The 18,038-nt window shown below is 39.4% G+C and overlaps 1 protein-coding gene across 2 annotated transcripts in view; it reads left to right on the top strand.

Moving 5' to 3' along the window:
* Positions 1–18,038, top strand: part of DENND2C (DENN domain containing 2C) — an 85,338-nt gene that overhangs the window by 46,852 nt on the left and 20,448 nt on the right. For both annotated transcript variants that reach the window (XM_009428709.4, XM_009428704.4), the window contains exons 4-8: positions 154–266; positions 1,188–1,358; positions 4,768–4,864; positions 12,154–12,198; positions 14,398–14,585. In XM_009428709.4, the coding sequence (XP_009426984.3) occupies positions 154–266; positions 1,188–1,358; positions 4,768–4,864; positions 12,154–12,198; positions 14,398–14,585 (614 nt within the window). The remainder of the gene's footprint in view (positions 1–153; positions 267–1,187; positions 1,359–4,767; positions 4,865–12,153; positions 12,199–14,397; positions 14,586–18,038) is intronic.

The raw sequence follows: 18,038 nt of genomic DNA, 5'->3' as shown, positions 1-18,038 counted from the left end.
AAGCTTAAATTGCTGTTGATCTGGAAACCCACATCCCTACAGCAATGTAGAATAAGAAAGCTGAACATAGTTAGCTTTTTCTTTCTTTTGCCAGCTGTGGTTATCTTTGCATTTAATTATGTTCATGTAAACATTTTTAAATTATTTTTTAAGATCCCACCAAAGAAAATCCATATGAAGATATTCCAGTGCAGCCTTTACCTATGTGGAGATCCCCTTCAGCATGGAAGCTACCACCCGCTAAAAGTGCTTTTAAAGCACCCAAGGTATAACCAGATAATGAATTGAAGAAAACATTAGAATCTTATTCATGGTATCTACAAAAAGATTAAGGGGATTTAACTGGGTCCAGAACTAAGAGGCACTGAAATGTAAGTTTTAATGTTGGTGGTGGTTTTTTTTATTTTTGTTTTGTTTTTTGGGATAACATACAGCTTTTTTTTTTTTTTGGTTGTTGTTTTAACACTTCAAAAATAATTGAATATATATGCCTTTAGACAGCCATGAACTTTTCAGTTTACTATAGTTCCCACTCCCCCTATTAGTCTACATCAACCTATGGCCATTAAATCACCTTCCTAGTCCCTGAAAGTATGTGAGACGCCTAGAAGCAAAGGCTCCCTAGAGTTCATGAAAACTGTGAGCCATTGTTTTCTGGAAATTTGATTACCTTGTAGTGGAACTTTGGATTAGAAACCTGAGAAACTTCTTTACAAATGGTGAGAAAGAAATTATGTTATCTTCATTTGAAATGATTTTAAATGAAATATAGGATAAATACATTTCTGGAATAGCTTTGACTTTGTATGATAATACAGGCATTAACTAGATGATGCTGGCCAGGTGCAGTGGCTCACACCTGTAATCCCAGAACTTTGGGAGGCTGAGGTGGGAGGATTGCTTGAGCCCAGGAGTTTGAGACCAGCCTGGGCAACCTGGCAAAACCCCATCTCTACCAAAAAAAAGAAAAAATTAGCCGGATGTGGTGACACGTGCCTGTAGTCCCAGCTGCTCAAGGGGCTGAGGTAGGGGGATCACTTGAGCTCAGGAGATCAAGGCTGCAATAAGCCATGATCGTGCCACTGCATTCCAGCCTGGGCGACAGAGCAAGACCCCATCTCAAACAAACAAACAAGCAACAACAGCAAAACTAGGTGATCTTACCAGTACATCTTCTCCTGTTTTAGCTCCCTCCCAAACCTCAGTTCCTTCACCGGAAGACTATGGAAGTAAAGAACTCACAAGCTTATTTGCGGTCAAAGCTTACAAAAGATACAACTTTGCCGGTCACTTTAACGGAATGGAAGCTTTTCCGAGCTGGTGAAGTTGCAAACACGAAAAGGAAAAATCTTCCAAGGGTAAAGACTCCAGTGCTTTCATTCTTTGACTCTTACTTCAGCATTTCCATGAATGAGAATAAGTAAACTTTAGACCGAAATGAATAATAGGTTAGAACTGACCTACTGGGATTAGAAGACTTAGAAGGCAGCGTTATGTTTTAAATTTTTGCTCATGCTAGAGAAGTGCATGAATGGCCAGAGTTTCGTTGTGGATTTTTAAATTGATTTAGATGGGGACTTCACTTCAGTTACCTTAGCTCTCATTAAAATCGTCTGCCTATTTCAAGGAAGCACCAGAATCTTATATAAAAGGGCGTTCTCTCAGGATGGCTTCAGTGTTGTTCTAATTCACTCATTCATATGATTGCCAAAGTGAGTTCAGTTTTGTGCTTGAGTTTACAGATTTTCAGTAACGAAAAAGTATATGCCATTTATTTGGGGCAAAAATTTCCAAAGAAAAAAACAAATCTATTACTTGGGAATGGAAATTATCAGCAATCATAATAAATAAATGACTTCTCCCTCAAGGGAGAAAAGGCAGTAAGTCTGTACATCATCTCTACTAGAAGCATTGCAACCAAAATGAAGAAATTGAGATTACTTGCAGGCAGACATATATATTTTTTTTCTTATTTATTTACTTATTTTGTAGAGACAGAGTCTCGCTATATTGCCCAGGCTGGTCTTGAACTCCTGGCCTCAAGCAATCCTCTTGCCCTGGCCCCCAGAGTTCCGGGACTGCAGGTGTGAGCCACTACACCTGACTAATAGACATTTTCTTTTGGGAGAAACACTTAAGAAATTATATGAAAAAATTTTAAACTTTCTCTGTTACTTTGTTCTTCTGTAATGCAGGGTGTTTTCAGGATTGTCAAAATACTATGCACATACTCTGCTGTAATGAATAAATCAGATCACTTAAATATTATTCCTTCTTTAACCCCATCTGAATTAGCTATATGTGTTCATTTAACATGTAATTTGTACCTGATTTTAACATTAAACAAAAGTCACATCTGTTTCTTGGGTTAGTAACTGTTGATTTGTTCCTTGGGAAATATTCTATTCCACAGTTTTAATTCTTATCCGTTTTCTGCCCCTTCCTCTTTACTATGTGAAAAGTTAAAGACATAGAGGTTTTTTAAAGCTAAACTGATCTCTCAGTGAAAAAAAAAAATGTAACTGTTTATCTTTCTGTGCATCATGAGGAATATTTTTTTAAAAAGAGTCTTAAAGAACTGCCAGGCATCTTGCAGTAGCTGCGCCCTCTGGTAGATCATGTTGGCACAACAAAGCAGCCTCCCACATGGCCCAGCAACAACAAATTGTGTGTTAATAGGGAGAAGAATGCAAACACCTTAAGGGATTGCATTTAAGATGTGGTTCTTATAATGGCATTAACAAATATTTAGGAATTATGGATTATAGAGTTTAATGAGACCCAGGGAGGCTTTACAGTGCTTTCGATTTCATGCCTCAATGTTTTATGTATTATGGATCTCAAGTACTCAAAACTTGTTCTGTATCTGATTGTAGGTGATAGGATCTAACTTTTCCCTTTCTAATATTTTTTCTGAAGGTTTTTGGAGAAGTGAGGAGAAAAAAATGATTATGAATTCTTAATTGTCAGGCAGGAACAAGCCATGACAGCATTTCTACCTGTGACCCTCCTTGGATTGAATCTTTTTAGGATGTCCCTTATGCAATACAAATTTTGGCTTTGGAGTATCTTCTAGAACAACATTCTATAAGAAAGTCCATTTTCATTTATTTCCCCTTTAATGCCTCCAGCTGTCCCTGGAAGGGAAACTGCTTCACAGTTTCACCTCACTGATGTAGTCCATTTGCCTCTTCCCCACTCTTCCTTTCCTTCCCTGCTGTGGAAGCCTGTGTGGGATTGTTTGCTAGAGTACATTTCCTACTACCTTTATTGTTTGTGTTGTGTGTACAGCAGTATGATTTCCGTCATTTCTTAGGAAGAATATTCTACAGTATTTCTTGTAACTAGAAGGCTCTTCTTCCTAGCTCATGACAGAAATTTAAATTTATCACTTTATCGCATAGTTTTAGAACAGTTATCTTTCCTTTATACTTGAATATACTTTTGATTCTACTTTTCAAATGCAAATTAATAATTATGCTATTTTGGGTCATTATGTAACCCAAATATATATTTATTTCCATACATCTTTCCTATAGCCCTTAGTACTTTTTTATTTTAGATTCTCTTATTTGTTTTTTGTAATAGTAATATTTAAGAACATTGGCAATTTTTCACTTGAATTGCAGTGATAAAAATCTTTAAGAGCACAAACTCATCCAAAAATGTTGTAATAATCTGTGTTTTGGAAGCATATGTTTCTTGCATGTTTTTTGGGGGGTGAGTGGTTGGCAGGGGACAGTGGTTTGCACTGGACTGATTCACTGCCTGTCGATTGTCAGGATGGCTAGAGAAACAAGGACAAAAGAGAATACAAGAGCGTTTTTCTCGGGCAACTTTATTGGTTGTTATCATATATAATGTTCCTAACAATTGTAATTCTAGGCATTAAGTATGTTAAATCAGGACTAATACTTAAGAAAAGCTTGGAATTTTAAGAAAAAAAGAAAAGTATTTATAGAAAAACTGATCAATTCCTCCTTTTAAAAGTACCTGTTGATCAGCTCCGAATCTTTCCTCTTTTTTACAGCATTCTGTGTGTGTCTCCTGTCTGTTTCTCTTACACACAACACACATCTCTCCCAGTAGCAAAGAAAAATTTCTAATGAGTAATACTTATGAAATGGAGAGAAGCAATTATATAACAATTTAAAAATAAATAGTCTGGATTTTACTTGCTTGAGAAATAGATTGATGAGTGGAAGAAAAAACATAGTTTTTGTATTTGAGTATATTTGGCTCTCCTAATTTTATGACATATTTCTAAAATAAATTATAATGTTAGTACTCTTAGAATATTCCCTTGACAAAAGCTTTCTAAGTATGTTTATCTGCTCCTTGGGAAGAATTTCTGGGAGCAGAAATAACTATACCTCACCCTGCCTTTCAGATAAATGAGTGTTCCACTTCCTACTCCAGGCAAGTGAAAACTTGAGTTTAATAGTAAAGGCTTGATCACTACACAAAGGGCAATAGCCACATTTCCTGCATGTTGTGACATGGAGTGACAAGGAATCTAAAAGCCTGTGCTGGGTTCATCCAATATCCTTTCCTGCTTTCCTTCCCCATGTTATGTGAACTTGGTATTAGAACAACATATCATCTAATTAAAGATCATCATTTTAAATCCAAAATTCAAAAAGGCAAAGGTTTCTATTTATAAAATAGGTCTTTTCTCTGAATAAGAATCCCTAATAGATTAATGTCATCAAACTGTGAAACTTTTGAGTGTTGGTCTTAATTTGTATTTTTCTGGTCTTTTTTCAGCTTGTATTGAAAATAGATGACATATTTGAATCTAAAAGAGGGAAGAAGAAGGTAAAGTTACATTCTTACACTGGAAAGGAATTACCTCCGACAAAAGGTAAGAATTGTTTTTCGTTCCAGCTATCCTGTAGCTGTCAGGATATGAGAGGAGAATCACCATATAACTTAATGTTTGATGTGTATTAAAAATTTTGGGGCCGGGCGTGGTGGCTCACACCTGTAATCCCAGCACTTTGGGAGGCCAAGGCGGGTGGATCACAAGGTCAGGAGATCGAGACCATCCTGGCTAAAACGGTGAAACCCTGTCTCTACTAAAAATACAAAAAATTAGCCAGGTGTGGTGGCGGGCGCCTGTAGTCCCAGCTACTCAGGAGGCTGAGGCAGGAGAATGGCGTGAACCCGGGAGGCCGAGCTTGCAGTGAGCCGAAATCGCACCACTGCACTCCAGTCTGGACGACAGAGCAAGACTCCATCTCAAAAAAAAAAAAAAATTTGGTTTACTTTCCTGTTATCCCACTTAAGCATAAACTTCTTTAAGATAAGGGATTGTTTCTCAAATCCATTTTATTTTATTCTGTGCCAAGTAATAACTATTGGATGAACAAATAAATAAATGAAAAAATAATCATAAACCATTGAGACTAAATTTCATAGACAAATTGAATCACTATTACTTTGATTTATAATCATTTATCAGTATAAACTCTTTTGTTCTAGCTAGGAAAACATTAGTCTTTTTTTTTCTCTGAGGATATTTTAAAATTTTTCAATCTGTTCTTCAGACTGGATAATTTATATTGATTTATCTGTTTTTTTTTTTTTGACTGAAGGTATGTGGTACTCAACTTGTAGTCATTTAATAAGTATTATCCTGGGCAGGTGTGGTGGCTTACGCCTGTAATCCCAGCACTTGGGAGGCTGAGGCAGGCAGATCACAAGGTCAGGAGTTCGAGACCAGCCTGACCAACATAGAGAAACCTGTCTCTACTAAAAATACAAAAATTAGCCAGGCGTGGTGGCGTGTGCCCATAATCCCAGCTACTCAGGAGGCTGAGGCAGGAGAGTCACTTGAACCCAGGAGGCAGAGGTTGCAGTGAGGTGAGATCGCGCCACTGCACTCCAGCCTGGGTGACAGAGTGAGACTCCATCTCAAAAAAGAAAAAAAATAATAAGTTTTATCCTTCAGATGCCTAGATAAAACTTACATTGTTAATTAAGAAATTGTCAGCATTCATAATAAATCATTAGAACTTTCTTAAAAACTTATGCAAGATTCTTAACTTGGTTGTCTGGGGATATGGTTTGGCTGTGTCCCTACCAAAATCTCAACTTGAATCATATCTCCCAGAATTCCCATATGTTGTGGGAGGGACCCAGGGGGAAGTAATTGAATCATGGGGGCCGGTCTTTCCCATGCTATTCTCGTGAGAGTGAATAAGTCTCACGAGAACTGATGGGTTTATCAGGGGTTTCTGCATTTGCTTCGTCTGATTTTCTCTTGCTGCCACCATGTAAGAAGTGCCTTTTGCCTCCCACCATGATTCTGAGACCTCCCTAGCCATATGGAACTGTAAGTCGAGTTCAGCCTCTTTTGCTTCCCAGTCTCGGGTATGTCTTTTTTTTTGAGATGGAGTTTTGCTCTTGTTGCTGAGGCTGGAGTGCAATGGCATGATCTCGGCTCAGTGCAACCTCTATCTCCTGGGTTCAAGGGATTCTCCTGCCTCAGACTCCCAAGTAGCTGGGATTACAAGCGCCTGCCACCACACCCAGCTAATTTTTTGTATTTGTAGTAGAGACGGGGTTTCATCATGTTGGCCAGGCTGATCTCGAACTCCTGACCTCAGGTGATCCACCAGCTCAGCCTCTCAAAGTGCTGGGATTACAGACATGAGCCACCATGCCCAGCCTTGGGTATGTCTTTATCAGCAGTGTGAAAATGGACTAATGCATCTGGCAAATATGTAGAATTTAGCAGTTTTTGTTTATAAGTTCCTTAGTGAGAAACACCAGCTAAGTCATAGCAGAGGAGAATGTTTCTTCTTTTTGCAGACTTCTAAAGACAGAATTTTCTTTTTTTTTTTCTTTTTGATACAGAGTCTCACTCTGTCACCCAGGCTGGAGTGCAGTGGTGCAATTTCAGCTCACTGCAACCTCTGCCTTCTGGATTCAAGTGATTCTCCTGCCTCTTTCTCCTGAGGAGCTTGGGATTACAGGCGCACGGCACCACACCCAGCTAATTTTTTGTATTTTTAGTTGAGATGGGATTTCACCATATTGGCCAGGCTGATCTTGAACTCTTGACCTCAAATGATCCACCTGCCTGGGCCTCCCAGAGTGCTAGGATTACAGGCATGAGCCACCATACCTGGCCAGAATTTTCTTTTTTTTTTTCTTTTTCTTTTTCTTTTCTTTTCTTTTGAGACAGTCTTGCTCTGTCACCCAGGCTGGAGTCCAGTCGTGCGATCTCGGCTCACTGCAAGCTCCGCTTCCCGGGTTCATGCCGTTCTCCTGCCTCAGCCTCCCGAGTAGCTGGGATTACAGGTGCCCACCACCACACCCGGCTAATTTTTTGTATTTTTAGTAGAGACGGGGTTTCACCATGTTAGCCAGGATGGTCTCGATCTTCTGACCTCGTGATCCACCCGCCTCAGTCTCCCGAAGTGCTGGGATTACAGGCGTGAGCCACTGCGCCCGGCCCCCAGCCAGAATTTTCTTAATTACCCTTAAAAACCTATTTTATATTCTAACAACTTACTATATGAAAATAAAATCTTCTGGGTTACATCTTAAGTCTCTTTCCTGCTATGTACTGATTAAAATCAACTGGTCACTGTTTTTAACGTGAGTTTTCATAATTTGAGAGGCAATTACTAAAACATGTTTCAATCTTCTCTGGGGAAGAAATACTTTTGGTCATTGTTATTAATAGTAGCTACCATTTATGGAATGAAGTAATAGTTTCTTTACATATTTTATCTCATGTATAACGTATGACAACACTAGGAGGTAGGAACTATTATAATTTTACAAACAAAGAAGCTAAGACAGAGGAGGAAGCATAGATTTGAATCAAGGAGCATGGCTCCACGTAGCTTATCTTTTTCTATCATCAACGGTTAACTTTCTCATAAATCTTGATTTTTAGCAGTTTAATCATCTCTTTTCTGTGTATTTTTTTATCTTCAACAATGGTATTGTCAAAGGTATTTTTGTGTGTTATTTAAAACTAGACATAGAAAATGAAAACTGGTGCCAGGTATTGTGCTGCATCCTTTCTGATGCATTATTATTAATTTTCTAAATAACTCCGTGGCAGATAGTATTTTCATTATTTTACAGATAAGGAAATAAATTACACATTGCAAATCACATAAATTATCATACACTGGGGCCAGGACAAGTGCTTGTAAAACATTAACATTTTCTCAGATTAACAGCAGTCTATTCATAACTACTCTCTTCAGGTTTTTTTTTTTTTTTTTTTTTTTTGAGACGGAGTCTTGCTCTGTTGCCCAGGCTGGGGTGCAGTTGTGCGATCTCGGCTCACTGCAACCTCTGCCTCCTGGGTTTAAGCAATTCTCCTGCCTCAGCCTCCCGAGTAGCTGTGATTACAGGTGTGTGCCACCATGCCCAGCTAATTTTTGTATTTTTTTTAGAAGAGACAAGGTTTCACCACATTGGCCAGGATGGTCTCAATCTCTTGACCTCGTGATCCACCCGCCTCGGCCTCCCAAAGTACTGGGATTACAGGCATGAGCCACTGTGCCCAGGTATTTCTAAGTAGGTTATTACCAAGCCCTTAATTTATTTGTATGTCTATGCCTTATGGATTAGGAACATTGTAGTAAATTTGGTTCTAAGACAAGTTTTTGAAGAGCCAAAATTTTGTTTTAACTGTTTTAATGTTGAAAAGAAAAAAAAAATCCTCCAACTTCTAGCCAACTTCTGCTGTCCAAAACAAAAGTAAAGAAAAAAGGAGCAGCCTCTACATTGTAACACTTCACTTGTGGCTCAAATAAAATAAGCATTTACCTTTACCTGCCTCTGTGACCAACTCCTCCAATGCACCAGAGGAATTTCTCTCATGCCTGAGGATCTCCTGGCTTTGTCATCACAGTTCTCAGATTTTCATTTTCCTCCTTAAGCTTTTGTCTGTATATCAACAATGCCTAATACAATAGATAATTATATTTACCTACTGTGAAGTCCCTGCTAGAGTTTACTGAATATATTCCAACCTAAATATTTCTTCAGTTTTTTTTTTTTTTTCAAGACAGAGTCTCACTCTGTCACACAGGCTGGGGTGCAATGATGCAAACATGGCTCACTGCAGCCTCAACCTCCTGGGTTCAAGCGATCCTCCCACCAGAGCCTCCTGAGTAGCTGGGACCACAGGCTCATGCCCACCACACCCGGCTAATTTTTAATTTTTCGTAGAGACAAAATCTCACCATGTTGCCAGGCTGGTCTTGAATTCCTGGGCTCAAGCGATCCTTCTGCCTTGGCCTCCGAAAATGCTGGGATTATAGGTATGAGCCACCATACCTGGCCCTAAATATTTCTTAACTTTCAGTTTTCAGGTATTACAAAATGACTTATCAGCCTTCTTCAATTCTGTCATTATAATTTTGTGTGTTGAAGTCTCATATTAAAAGAGGACAATCTGGTACTTTTTCGATCCCTGTGGATTCTCAGTAGATTTTTCTCTTGGCTCATAATCCCACTAACCTTCATTCATTGTCTTAGAATACACGTCATCAAAACCCATAGATGTGAATATATTAAACCAATTAAGTGATCTTTTATAAGGGCTTTTCCAGTTATATTGCCTTTTCTCCCTTTCTTCTCTCTTTTCTTTCTTTCCAAACACTTCCTAAGTTTCTAAGAGATACCTGGTACTAAGACTATAGATAGGACCAGGAGCTCACAGTGTTTGTTTCTTTCTCTGAATAATATTTTATAGTCACGCTATACTTTTTGTCATGGTGGTTAATTTTGAGTTATAAAACATATGTAATATGCAATATTTAAATAAGCATTTTTTCTGTAACATCTCTTATGTGTCTTTCCCACCTATCTTAAGAATAGGCAGCATTTATTTTAATGTTCTCTTATTCCTTATTATAAAATGAAAAGCCAGAGTTTTCCAAACCTCCTCCTTGCACACCTAGAAAATTTCATGTGCACGCAAATACATTTTCTACACAAATACTCTTACACTATTCAGACTTTGTATGCCTTCCTTTTTTAAAAAGCTTAATTAATGTACTTCAGAGCTCTTTCAGTATCAACACATAGAGATCCACATAGCTGTACTGTATTTCATTGCATAGATGTAAAATTTTATTTAGCTAGTAGACAGTTTAGTTGTTTCTAACCTTTTATTTAACCTGTGGATATTTAAAAGTGTGTGTGTCTACATAAAAATCTTCAAACAATGCTGCAAATGCATCTTTTACTTATATTTCTATATAAGACTATTTTTGTAGAATAAGTTCCTAGCAGTGAGCTTAATCAAAGAACATATGGATTTAAAATGTTGGCCAGGCATGGTGGCTCACACCTGTAACTCCAGCACTTTGGGAGGCTGAGGCGGGTGGATCACTTGACCCCAGGAGTTTGAGACTAGCCTGGGCAACATGACGAAACCCCGTCTCTACAAAAAATACAAAAATTAGCTGGGTGGCTGGGTGCGGTGGCTCATGCCTATAATCCCAGCACTTTGGGAGGCCAAGATGGGCAGATCACGAGGTCAGGAATTCAAGACCAGCCTGACCAACACGGTGAAACCCTGTCTCTACTAAAAATACAAAAATTAGCCCAGTGTGGCGGCACACGCCTGTAATCCCAGCTACTCAGGAGGCTGAGGCAGGAGAACTGCTTGAACCCTGGAGGTGGAGGTTGTAGTGAGCCGAGATTGTGCCACTGCACTCCAGCCTGGGCGACAGAGTGAGACTCTGTCTCAAAAAAAAAAAAAAAATTAGCTGGGTGTGGTGGCACACGCCTGTAGTCCCAGCCTACTCTGGAAGCTGAGGTAGGGGGGATCAGTTGAGTCCGAGAGGCAGAGGTTGCAGTGAGCCAAGATTGTGCCACTGCACTGTAGCCTGTGCAGCAGAGTGAGACCCTGTCTCAAAAAAAAAAAAAAAAAAATTTATAACTGCTGCCAAATTGTCCCACAGATTGTAACAGCTTGTTTCTACAAACATCATTTGAAAATACCTCTTTCCCCATAATCTTCATCAATAAATACTATGCTTTATTAAAGCTTTTTATGGCAATATCATGGTTGAAAATGTATGTCTTGTTTATTGTTTTAATTTACATTTATTTCGTTATGAATTTGGGCAGTTTTCATGTTTATCAACAACTTATAAATCTTTTTCTATGAATTGCCTATTCCCACCCTTTATTCCTTTTTCTGTTGTGCTTTTTCTTCTTGATTTGTAACAGTTCTTTGAATATTAAGAAACTTATCCTTGTGTCTGCAATGTGTTTACAAATATTTTCCCAGTTTATCGTTCACTTTTTGAGTTTAATACTGATTTTTAAATTAGATACAAGTTTATATAATCAAATTTCACTTATGACTTCTAGGCCTTATTTTTTCCCTTTCTTTGTATTTCTATTTTGCTTTAACTTTTCAAACTTAATCTAGAAATGTTTCATTTATTTATTTTAAAAGCTGCTGTGTGTGTGTGTGTGTGTGTGTGTGTGTGTGTGTGTGTTGCCTGTGCTCTCAGAATTATACAAAACACTCCCTTGGGAAAACAAGATAGCCCCTTGTCCCCAAAATACTTAAAATCTGATTGGGGAAAGTAAGAATAGTTCAAAGCAGTATGAGTACTATGAGAATTTGGAGTAAAGATCCATATGGACTAGAAGTAGTTTAGAGGCACTTAGAGGCACCATAGAAGAGGTAGGCTGACTTGGTAATATCTCTCTCCTAGTTCTCATGTTTTCCTGTTATTCTAAATTTATAGTCTGGTTGGTGTTTAGATTCTTGTTTAGCCCTGTTGATGTTTGCCTTTGATACTCTATTTGGAATATACAAACAACTATGTGGATATAGAAATAGAATCCACTCTGAACTAGACTTCTTAAAACTGGTCTGAAATGCAATTAGTTTCTAGAATTAGGGATGAGAGGGGAGCCGAGGAGTGAAGTAGGGTGTGGGAAGAAGATGTAGTAGAGGAGTTTCCTCTTTGAGCTTTTTACTCTCTTTTGGTAACTATCCCAACTTGATACAACCAAGTGGTTTGGAGAAAGGCTCAGCAGCTTTATTATTCCCTACTCCAAGTCCCCAGGTTTGTGGGTTTACATTGTTCTCATCCTCATGTACTTCCTACTGTTGGACAATACAAATGGAAACTCCTTCTCTCTTTTCAGGTGAAACCAGTGGAAACGAAAGTGATGCCGAGTATCTGCCAAAGAGTGAGTGAGTCAATGGGGCTGCTCCCGTTCTTGTGATGATCATGGGTTAGGTGGAGTGGCACCTACCTTTGTGACTAAGCATGTTTTTCCCCACATGAAGTTCCATTTTGTAGATGATTTCCTTATTTTCAGAGCCTATTGAGGTTTGGAGAATTAAACAGTCAGAATTAAACACTGTCAGATGTTTGACAGCATTTAAAGTCTCCCATAGTGGAGTGAGGCAAAACAGTATGGTTCTTATGATGGAATATTCTTAGGGGAGCGGCAGAGAGCTGCATGTCCAGACATATATGCAGTAGTTTCCTGGCAGCCAAAACAGAGTGTGTGAATCATCCTCTGAGCAGTAAATATCTGATTTTTTTTTTTTTTTTTGAGACGGAGTCTCCCTCTGTCACTCAGGCTGGAGTGCAGTGGCGCAAGCTCGGCTCACTGCAACCTCTGCCTCCCAGGTTCAGGCAATTCTCCTGCCTCAGCCTCCTGAGTAGCTGGGATTATAGGCATGTGCCACCACGCCAAACTAATTTTTGTATTTTTAGTAGAGATGGGGTTTCACCATATTGGTCAAGCTGGTCTCGAACTCCTGACCTCGTTGATCTGCCTGCCTTGGCCTCCCAAAGTGCTGGGATTACAGGCATGAGCCACCGCACCCAGCCAAATGTCTGGTTTTTTTATAGCCACTCAAGTGTAATTATTTAAGTAACTTTGATATCTCTGACATTGAAAAAGGAAATATCTATTTGTTATTTATAGGCATTTATATTCCAGATTATTGTGCTGTTTACTTTCTAGTAGAATATAGAATGCACCATGCATTTCTGACTCTCTTTGTCCAAGCACTTCATGGTGCCTTCATCCTTCATCTAACGATGATGCTTTCTAGTTATCACAGCAAGTTATCTACTTCCTATTTAAGTGACTGTCATACTAAGCCATGGAAAAAGTAGAAGACATGCATTGTCAAAGCTGAGTACAGGGCAGTTCCAGTTCCTAATCTGACACCCTAATTTTATGATTAATAGTCTTGTGCTCCCTCCACTGGCCTGAATTGCTTTAGGTGTTTGATTCTGTAGCCTGACTGAAGGTGAAATTTAATAATCATCAGGTTCAGCCTAGATGTGTAAAGATGACTAATTTAGGGCTGTTACTACTGAGAAACAGGACCTAAAATTTTCTTGACTTGAACTCAGCCCTTTGAGGTAAGTAAAGCTTTGACTAGAGCACTGAATGTACTGGATAATTCCGGGGAGCCATTCCAGGATGCATTTTTTTTAAATGCTCTTAATATTTTGATCTATAGTATAACTTCTTTTGGGACAGAATGCATTATATCAAAAAGAAAGGAAAGACAATTAGAGGTTGAGTCTATCAGTGGCTCGGAATTACACATAAGCAAATCACTGGGACGTGTAGACTATTTTTTCTGCAAGTCCACAGTTTCCTTCAGTGGGGACCACCCCAGATTGCTCACAATTTAGAGATAAATGAGAATAGAGGATAGATGCTATCCAGTTTTAATTGGTATTGCTATGACTGTTTAAATAGTATGCTTCCATAATTTTATTCTTTTGAGAAAGTCAGCTAATGGATGTCTTCTTCCACTTAATTTTTTTCTCTTGTGTGTAGCACCATTTACTGATACAAGCATATATTCATTGTTAGTAATATGTGGCAAGGAGGGAAGGGAACTGGACAGTTTCTTCAATGTGAGGATAATTTTTATTTTAATTTATCAAACTCTCCCTTTCTGTACTTAGGACTGAATTATTTTATCAGATCTCTGCCCCCTGCCCCCTGCCACCTGGCACCCTGTGATTTCATGGCATTCCCAGCAGTAGCATCTGTTGTCAGTCTAGCGCTTTTTCGTGACATTTTCCATGTGTCCTGGTTTGATGCCATGAAAGATGGGATAGCATAGATTATTTGTTGGGACATACGTAAGTATTGGTTGGGACATGGAATGTCAGTCCCACTGCTGGCCAGAAGTGGAGTGAGGCCCCTGCACACTTGTGAGGGTCTGCACTTATTCCCCCTAGTATGTCACAGCCCTAACAGGTATGTCTATGTGGCAGATGCTGGTTATTCAACATTCATTCAGCAGTGACTGTGTGAAGATTAATCCTATGTGGGTCATGACCTCTGGATGCTGGAAGGAAGGTAGGGCTACAGAGAAAAAAACATTGCTCCATGATTTCATTACAGATCGCCATAAACGCTTAGCACAACTGCAACCGTCTTCCAAGAGGAATCCTCACTACCAGACCTTGGAGCGGGATCTTATTGAATTACAGGAGCAGCAGCTGTTTGAACTTTTTGTGGTGGTGTCTCTACAGAAGAAACCATCAGGAATAAGCTATATTCCCCAGGTCATACAACAATTCCCTGGCAAGGTAGGCACAAGGAGGCCAAGAGGCATTCAGGAATGTTCCTGTGTCTCTGTGTACGTGTGTTTCCTGTCCTCTTGGTTTTTGTTATCTCAACCAGTTTTTACCAATACTGTTCTTGTGGTAGGATCTGGTGGCTTTGAAAACATCTTATGTTAGGCATGAGCTGCAACCCAGCAAAACAAAGCAAAACAAAACAAGCTCATTTTCCCAGTTAGTTTTTTTAATTTTTGGCTCTGCCATTTAATAATCTTTAACAAGTTACAAAACCTTAGTTTTCTCATCCTTAAGGAGGGGAATAATAAATGTGACAGAATAGGGTAGTGGTTTAGAGCATGGACTCTGTGTGAAAGCTCTGCATTTCCCACTTACTAGTTCCGTGACTTTAAGCAGTTACTTTTCTTTTTCTTTCTTTTTTTTTTTTAGACGGAGTCTCGCTCTGTTGCCCAGGCTGGAGTGCAGTGGTGCAGTTTTGGCTCACTGCAACCCCTGCAACCTCCACCTCCCAGGTTCAAGCCTCTTGAGTAGCTGGGACTACAGGCATGTGCCACCATGCCCCGCTAATTTTTATATTTATAGTAGAGACAGGGTTTCACCATGTTGGCCAGGGTGATCTAGAACTCCTGACCTCAAGTGGTCTGCCCACATCAGCCTCCCAAAGTGCTGGGATTACAGGCGTGAGCCACCACGTTGTGTCTTAGTTGTTTAATTTGTAAAATGGGGGTAATCACAATAGTATCTACCCCTCTGAGTCATAGTGAGGATTAAATAAGCTAATTTATATAAGGCACTTAGAACAGTGTCTGGCATATAGTAAGCTGAATATGATGTTATCCATTATTAGTAAGGATTTAGTGAGGTAATGTATATAGTGCTAATGCCATCCCTGGCACATAGTATGTACTCAATAAATGGTAGGTCTTAATTTTTGGTAGCCATTATTATTAACAATAATATTTGGTTTCTCTACCTTTTTTAAAAAAATTGTTCATTCTTTTAATCAAATATTTTAAAAATACCTAATATTTGCCAGGATTACATGATGGGAGTACTACTGAAAAAGATCTTCTTAGTCTCTGTTTCACAGAGCTTATTGAGCCTGTGAACCAGTTAAGCCCACAGACATGGTTGGGTTTCTTTTGCTTTGCATAGTGTTTGTGTAAAAGAACAACAATAATTTTTGTTGCCAACATTTAACAATCAAATTTCACATACAAATCTGTATTTCTGCCTTTTCCTGAGAAACTGGAAAGACTGCCAACACAGCCTGCATTCCTAAGTGTCAGGAATGGGTTGAAGCTTAATAAGGAGCAGGACTTCAGAGCAGGTGACCAGTGTAGTTACATAAGGCCCTCACTCAGAAGGGCCCTGCGTGTAGGGTTTAATGATCTGCAGTCACCATCTTGAAATGCTAAATAATTTTATCTTTGAATTTGTGTTTTGTAAATGAAGTCTGGTAGGAAAACTGGGCATGTGCCAAGGTCTTAAAGCCTGGGTTCATGCATGGTGTCACCTTCTGCTGCTTCCCTAGGATGAGTTCTCTTGTTGTCCTGTTCTCCACTGCCTGATTCCCTGGGCCCTAGTAAGTGCCCTTTCCACCCCTACTCAGTGACTACTGCCACTTTCTCCCCCTGGCTGGGCACAGGCATTGGGAGGGTTAGGATCAGACCAGCATTGCCCTGCAACATCTCCAGGCAAGGCATGGGGCAGCTTTCCCTGGCCTGGGCTGGTGGTGCCACTTGTGGGTGACTATTTGGGGATTGCTCAACTGCTGTGGGTTGGAATGGTGGCCCCCATGGGAAGGGGAGATGCCTGGCTTAACTTCCCAACCCCTAGTCGAAACACAGAGTCTCAATTCTGCAGCTACCCAGAGAGGAAACCCAGCACCTTGTGGGCCACTTGTGTACCGGATTGCAGACTGCAGCACCTGGGTGTCTGGGAGAGTCTACACTCATCCCCCAGGATCCTCGTGTCTGAGGGAGTGTGACATTAAATAGCAAATAAAAACTCCATTACAGAGGCCACAGAAGAAAAAAGATGTTTTATATTTAATTTGTTCTGCTTTTTGAACAAGGGGCTCCACATTTTCATTTTGCATTATGCTATCTGAATTATGTAGTTTTCCTTAGTAAGGAGTGATCCCTTTAATAGGGACATTTAGTCACTCTCCTGCTTATTACTTGGACCACTTCTTTCATTTCAGTTATCTGCTTGGCCACTTTAGGACTGTTGGGTTTATAACCCTGAGTTACATGTTTCACTAAAAAAGCTGGTGAAGTACAACTGTACTGGAATCTAAGAGACATTTCCTGCATGGATTCTCATTTTCAAAAAGTCCTCAAAAATATCCCTGCAGTAAATAATCAGTAAGTTTAATTTCTCATAAAATTTCTCAATGTAGCCTGAAAGTACAATGTCACAGCACTGTTAAGTGACCCAGAATGGCTACATAGTTTGTTTTTTTTAAGAAATTAAAAGAGCTGTGCACAGTGGCACATAATTGTAATCCCAGCTAGTTGGCCAGCTGAGACACGAGGATCACTGGAGCACAGGAGTTTGAGGCCAGCCTGGGCAACATAGCAAGACCTCCTTCTCAACAACAACAAAAAAGAAATTAAAAGGGAGATCATTGTTATTAGTTATCTGAAGGCAATATGGTAATTAGACTTAAGGGCTTGTTTTTATAGAGGACAGGTCATACTAATTTCTAAATGTCTGGTTTACTGAAATTTAGACTGTCATATAAGTACAGTACCAGATTTATGCAAAAGGATCTTCTATGCTAAAATTTTACAAGAAGTTCCAAACCAGCAATTAGGTAGCAAAGATTCTATGCTAAAGGAAATGATTATATATGGGGTGGATTCTCAAAATAGTATCTTTTATTTTTTCTTTTTTTGAGACAGGTTTCTCTCTGTCACCCAGGCTCGAGTGCAAGGCGCAATCATGCCTCACTGCAGCCTCGTCCTCCCAGGCTCAAGAAATCCTCTCACTTCTCAGCCTCCTGAGTAGCTGGGACTACAGGCATGTGCCACCACACCCAGCTAACTTTTGTATTTTTTGTAGAGATGGGGTTTCACCATGTTGCCCAGGCTGGTCTCCAACTCCTGGGCTCAAGTGATGCGCCCACCTTGGGCTCCCAAAGTGCTGGGATTACAGGCCAGTGCATCTGGCCGTATCTTTTCTAAATAACATTCATCTACCATTTCAAAGCTTCTTTGATTATTGTTTGGAAAGTGTCTTGAGCCGACTAGGTTTTTGTTCTCAGTACATTGAAGAATGGATTTTTATCTTATATCCCACAGTTCATAAAAATACTGGGTTCCCATTTAGTGTGTGAATCCTGAATTAAGATTTTACCTCTTGATAGGAAACTTTTCACTAATCTCTCTTACAGTAGATGCTGAGATATCCACAGATACCATTTCTAAGTAAAAACAGGATTCTTTTTTCTTAGTA

This window comes from Pan troglodytes, chromosome 1 (assembly GCF_028858775.2).
Source record: "Pan troglodytes isolate AG18354 chromosome 1, NHGRI_mPanTro3-v2.0_pri, whole genome shotgun sequence".
Classification (NCBI taxonomy): Eukaryota; Metazoa; Chordata; class Mammalia; order Primates; family Hominidae; genus Pan; species Pan troglodytes.
The sequence above is the reverse complement of the archived record's forward strand: the minus strand, read 5'-3'. Positions and strand labels throughout refer to the sequence as shown.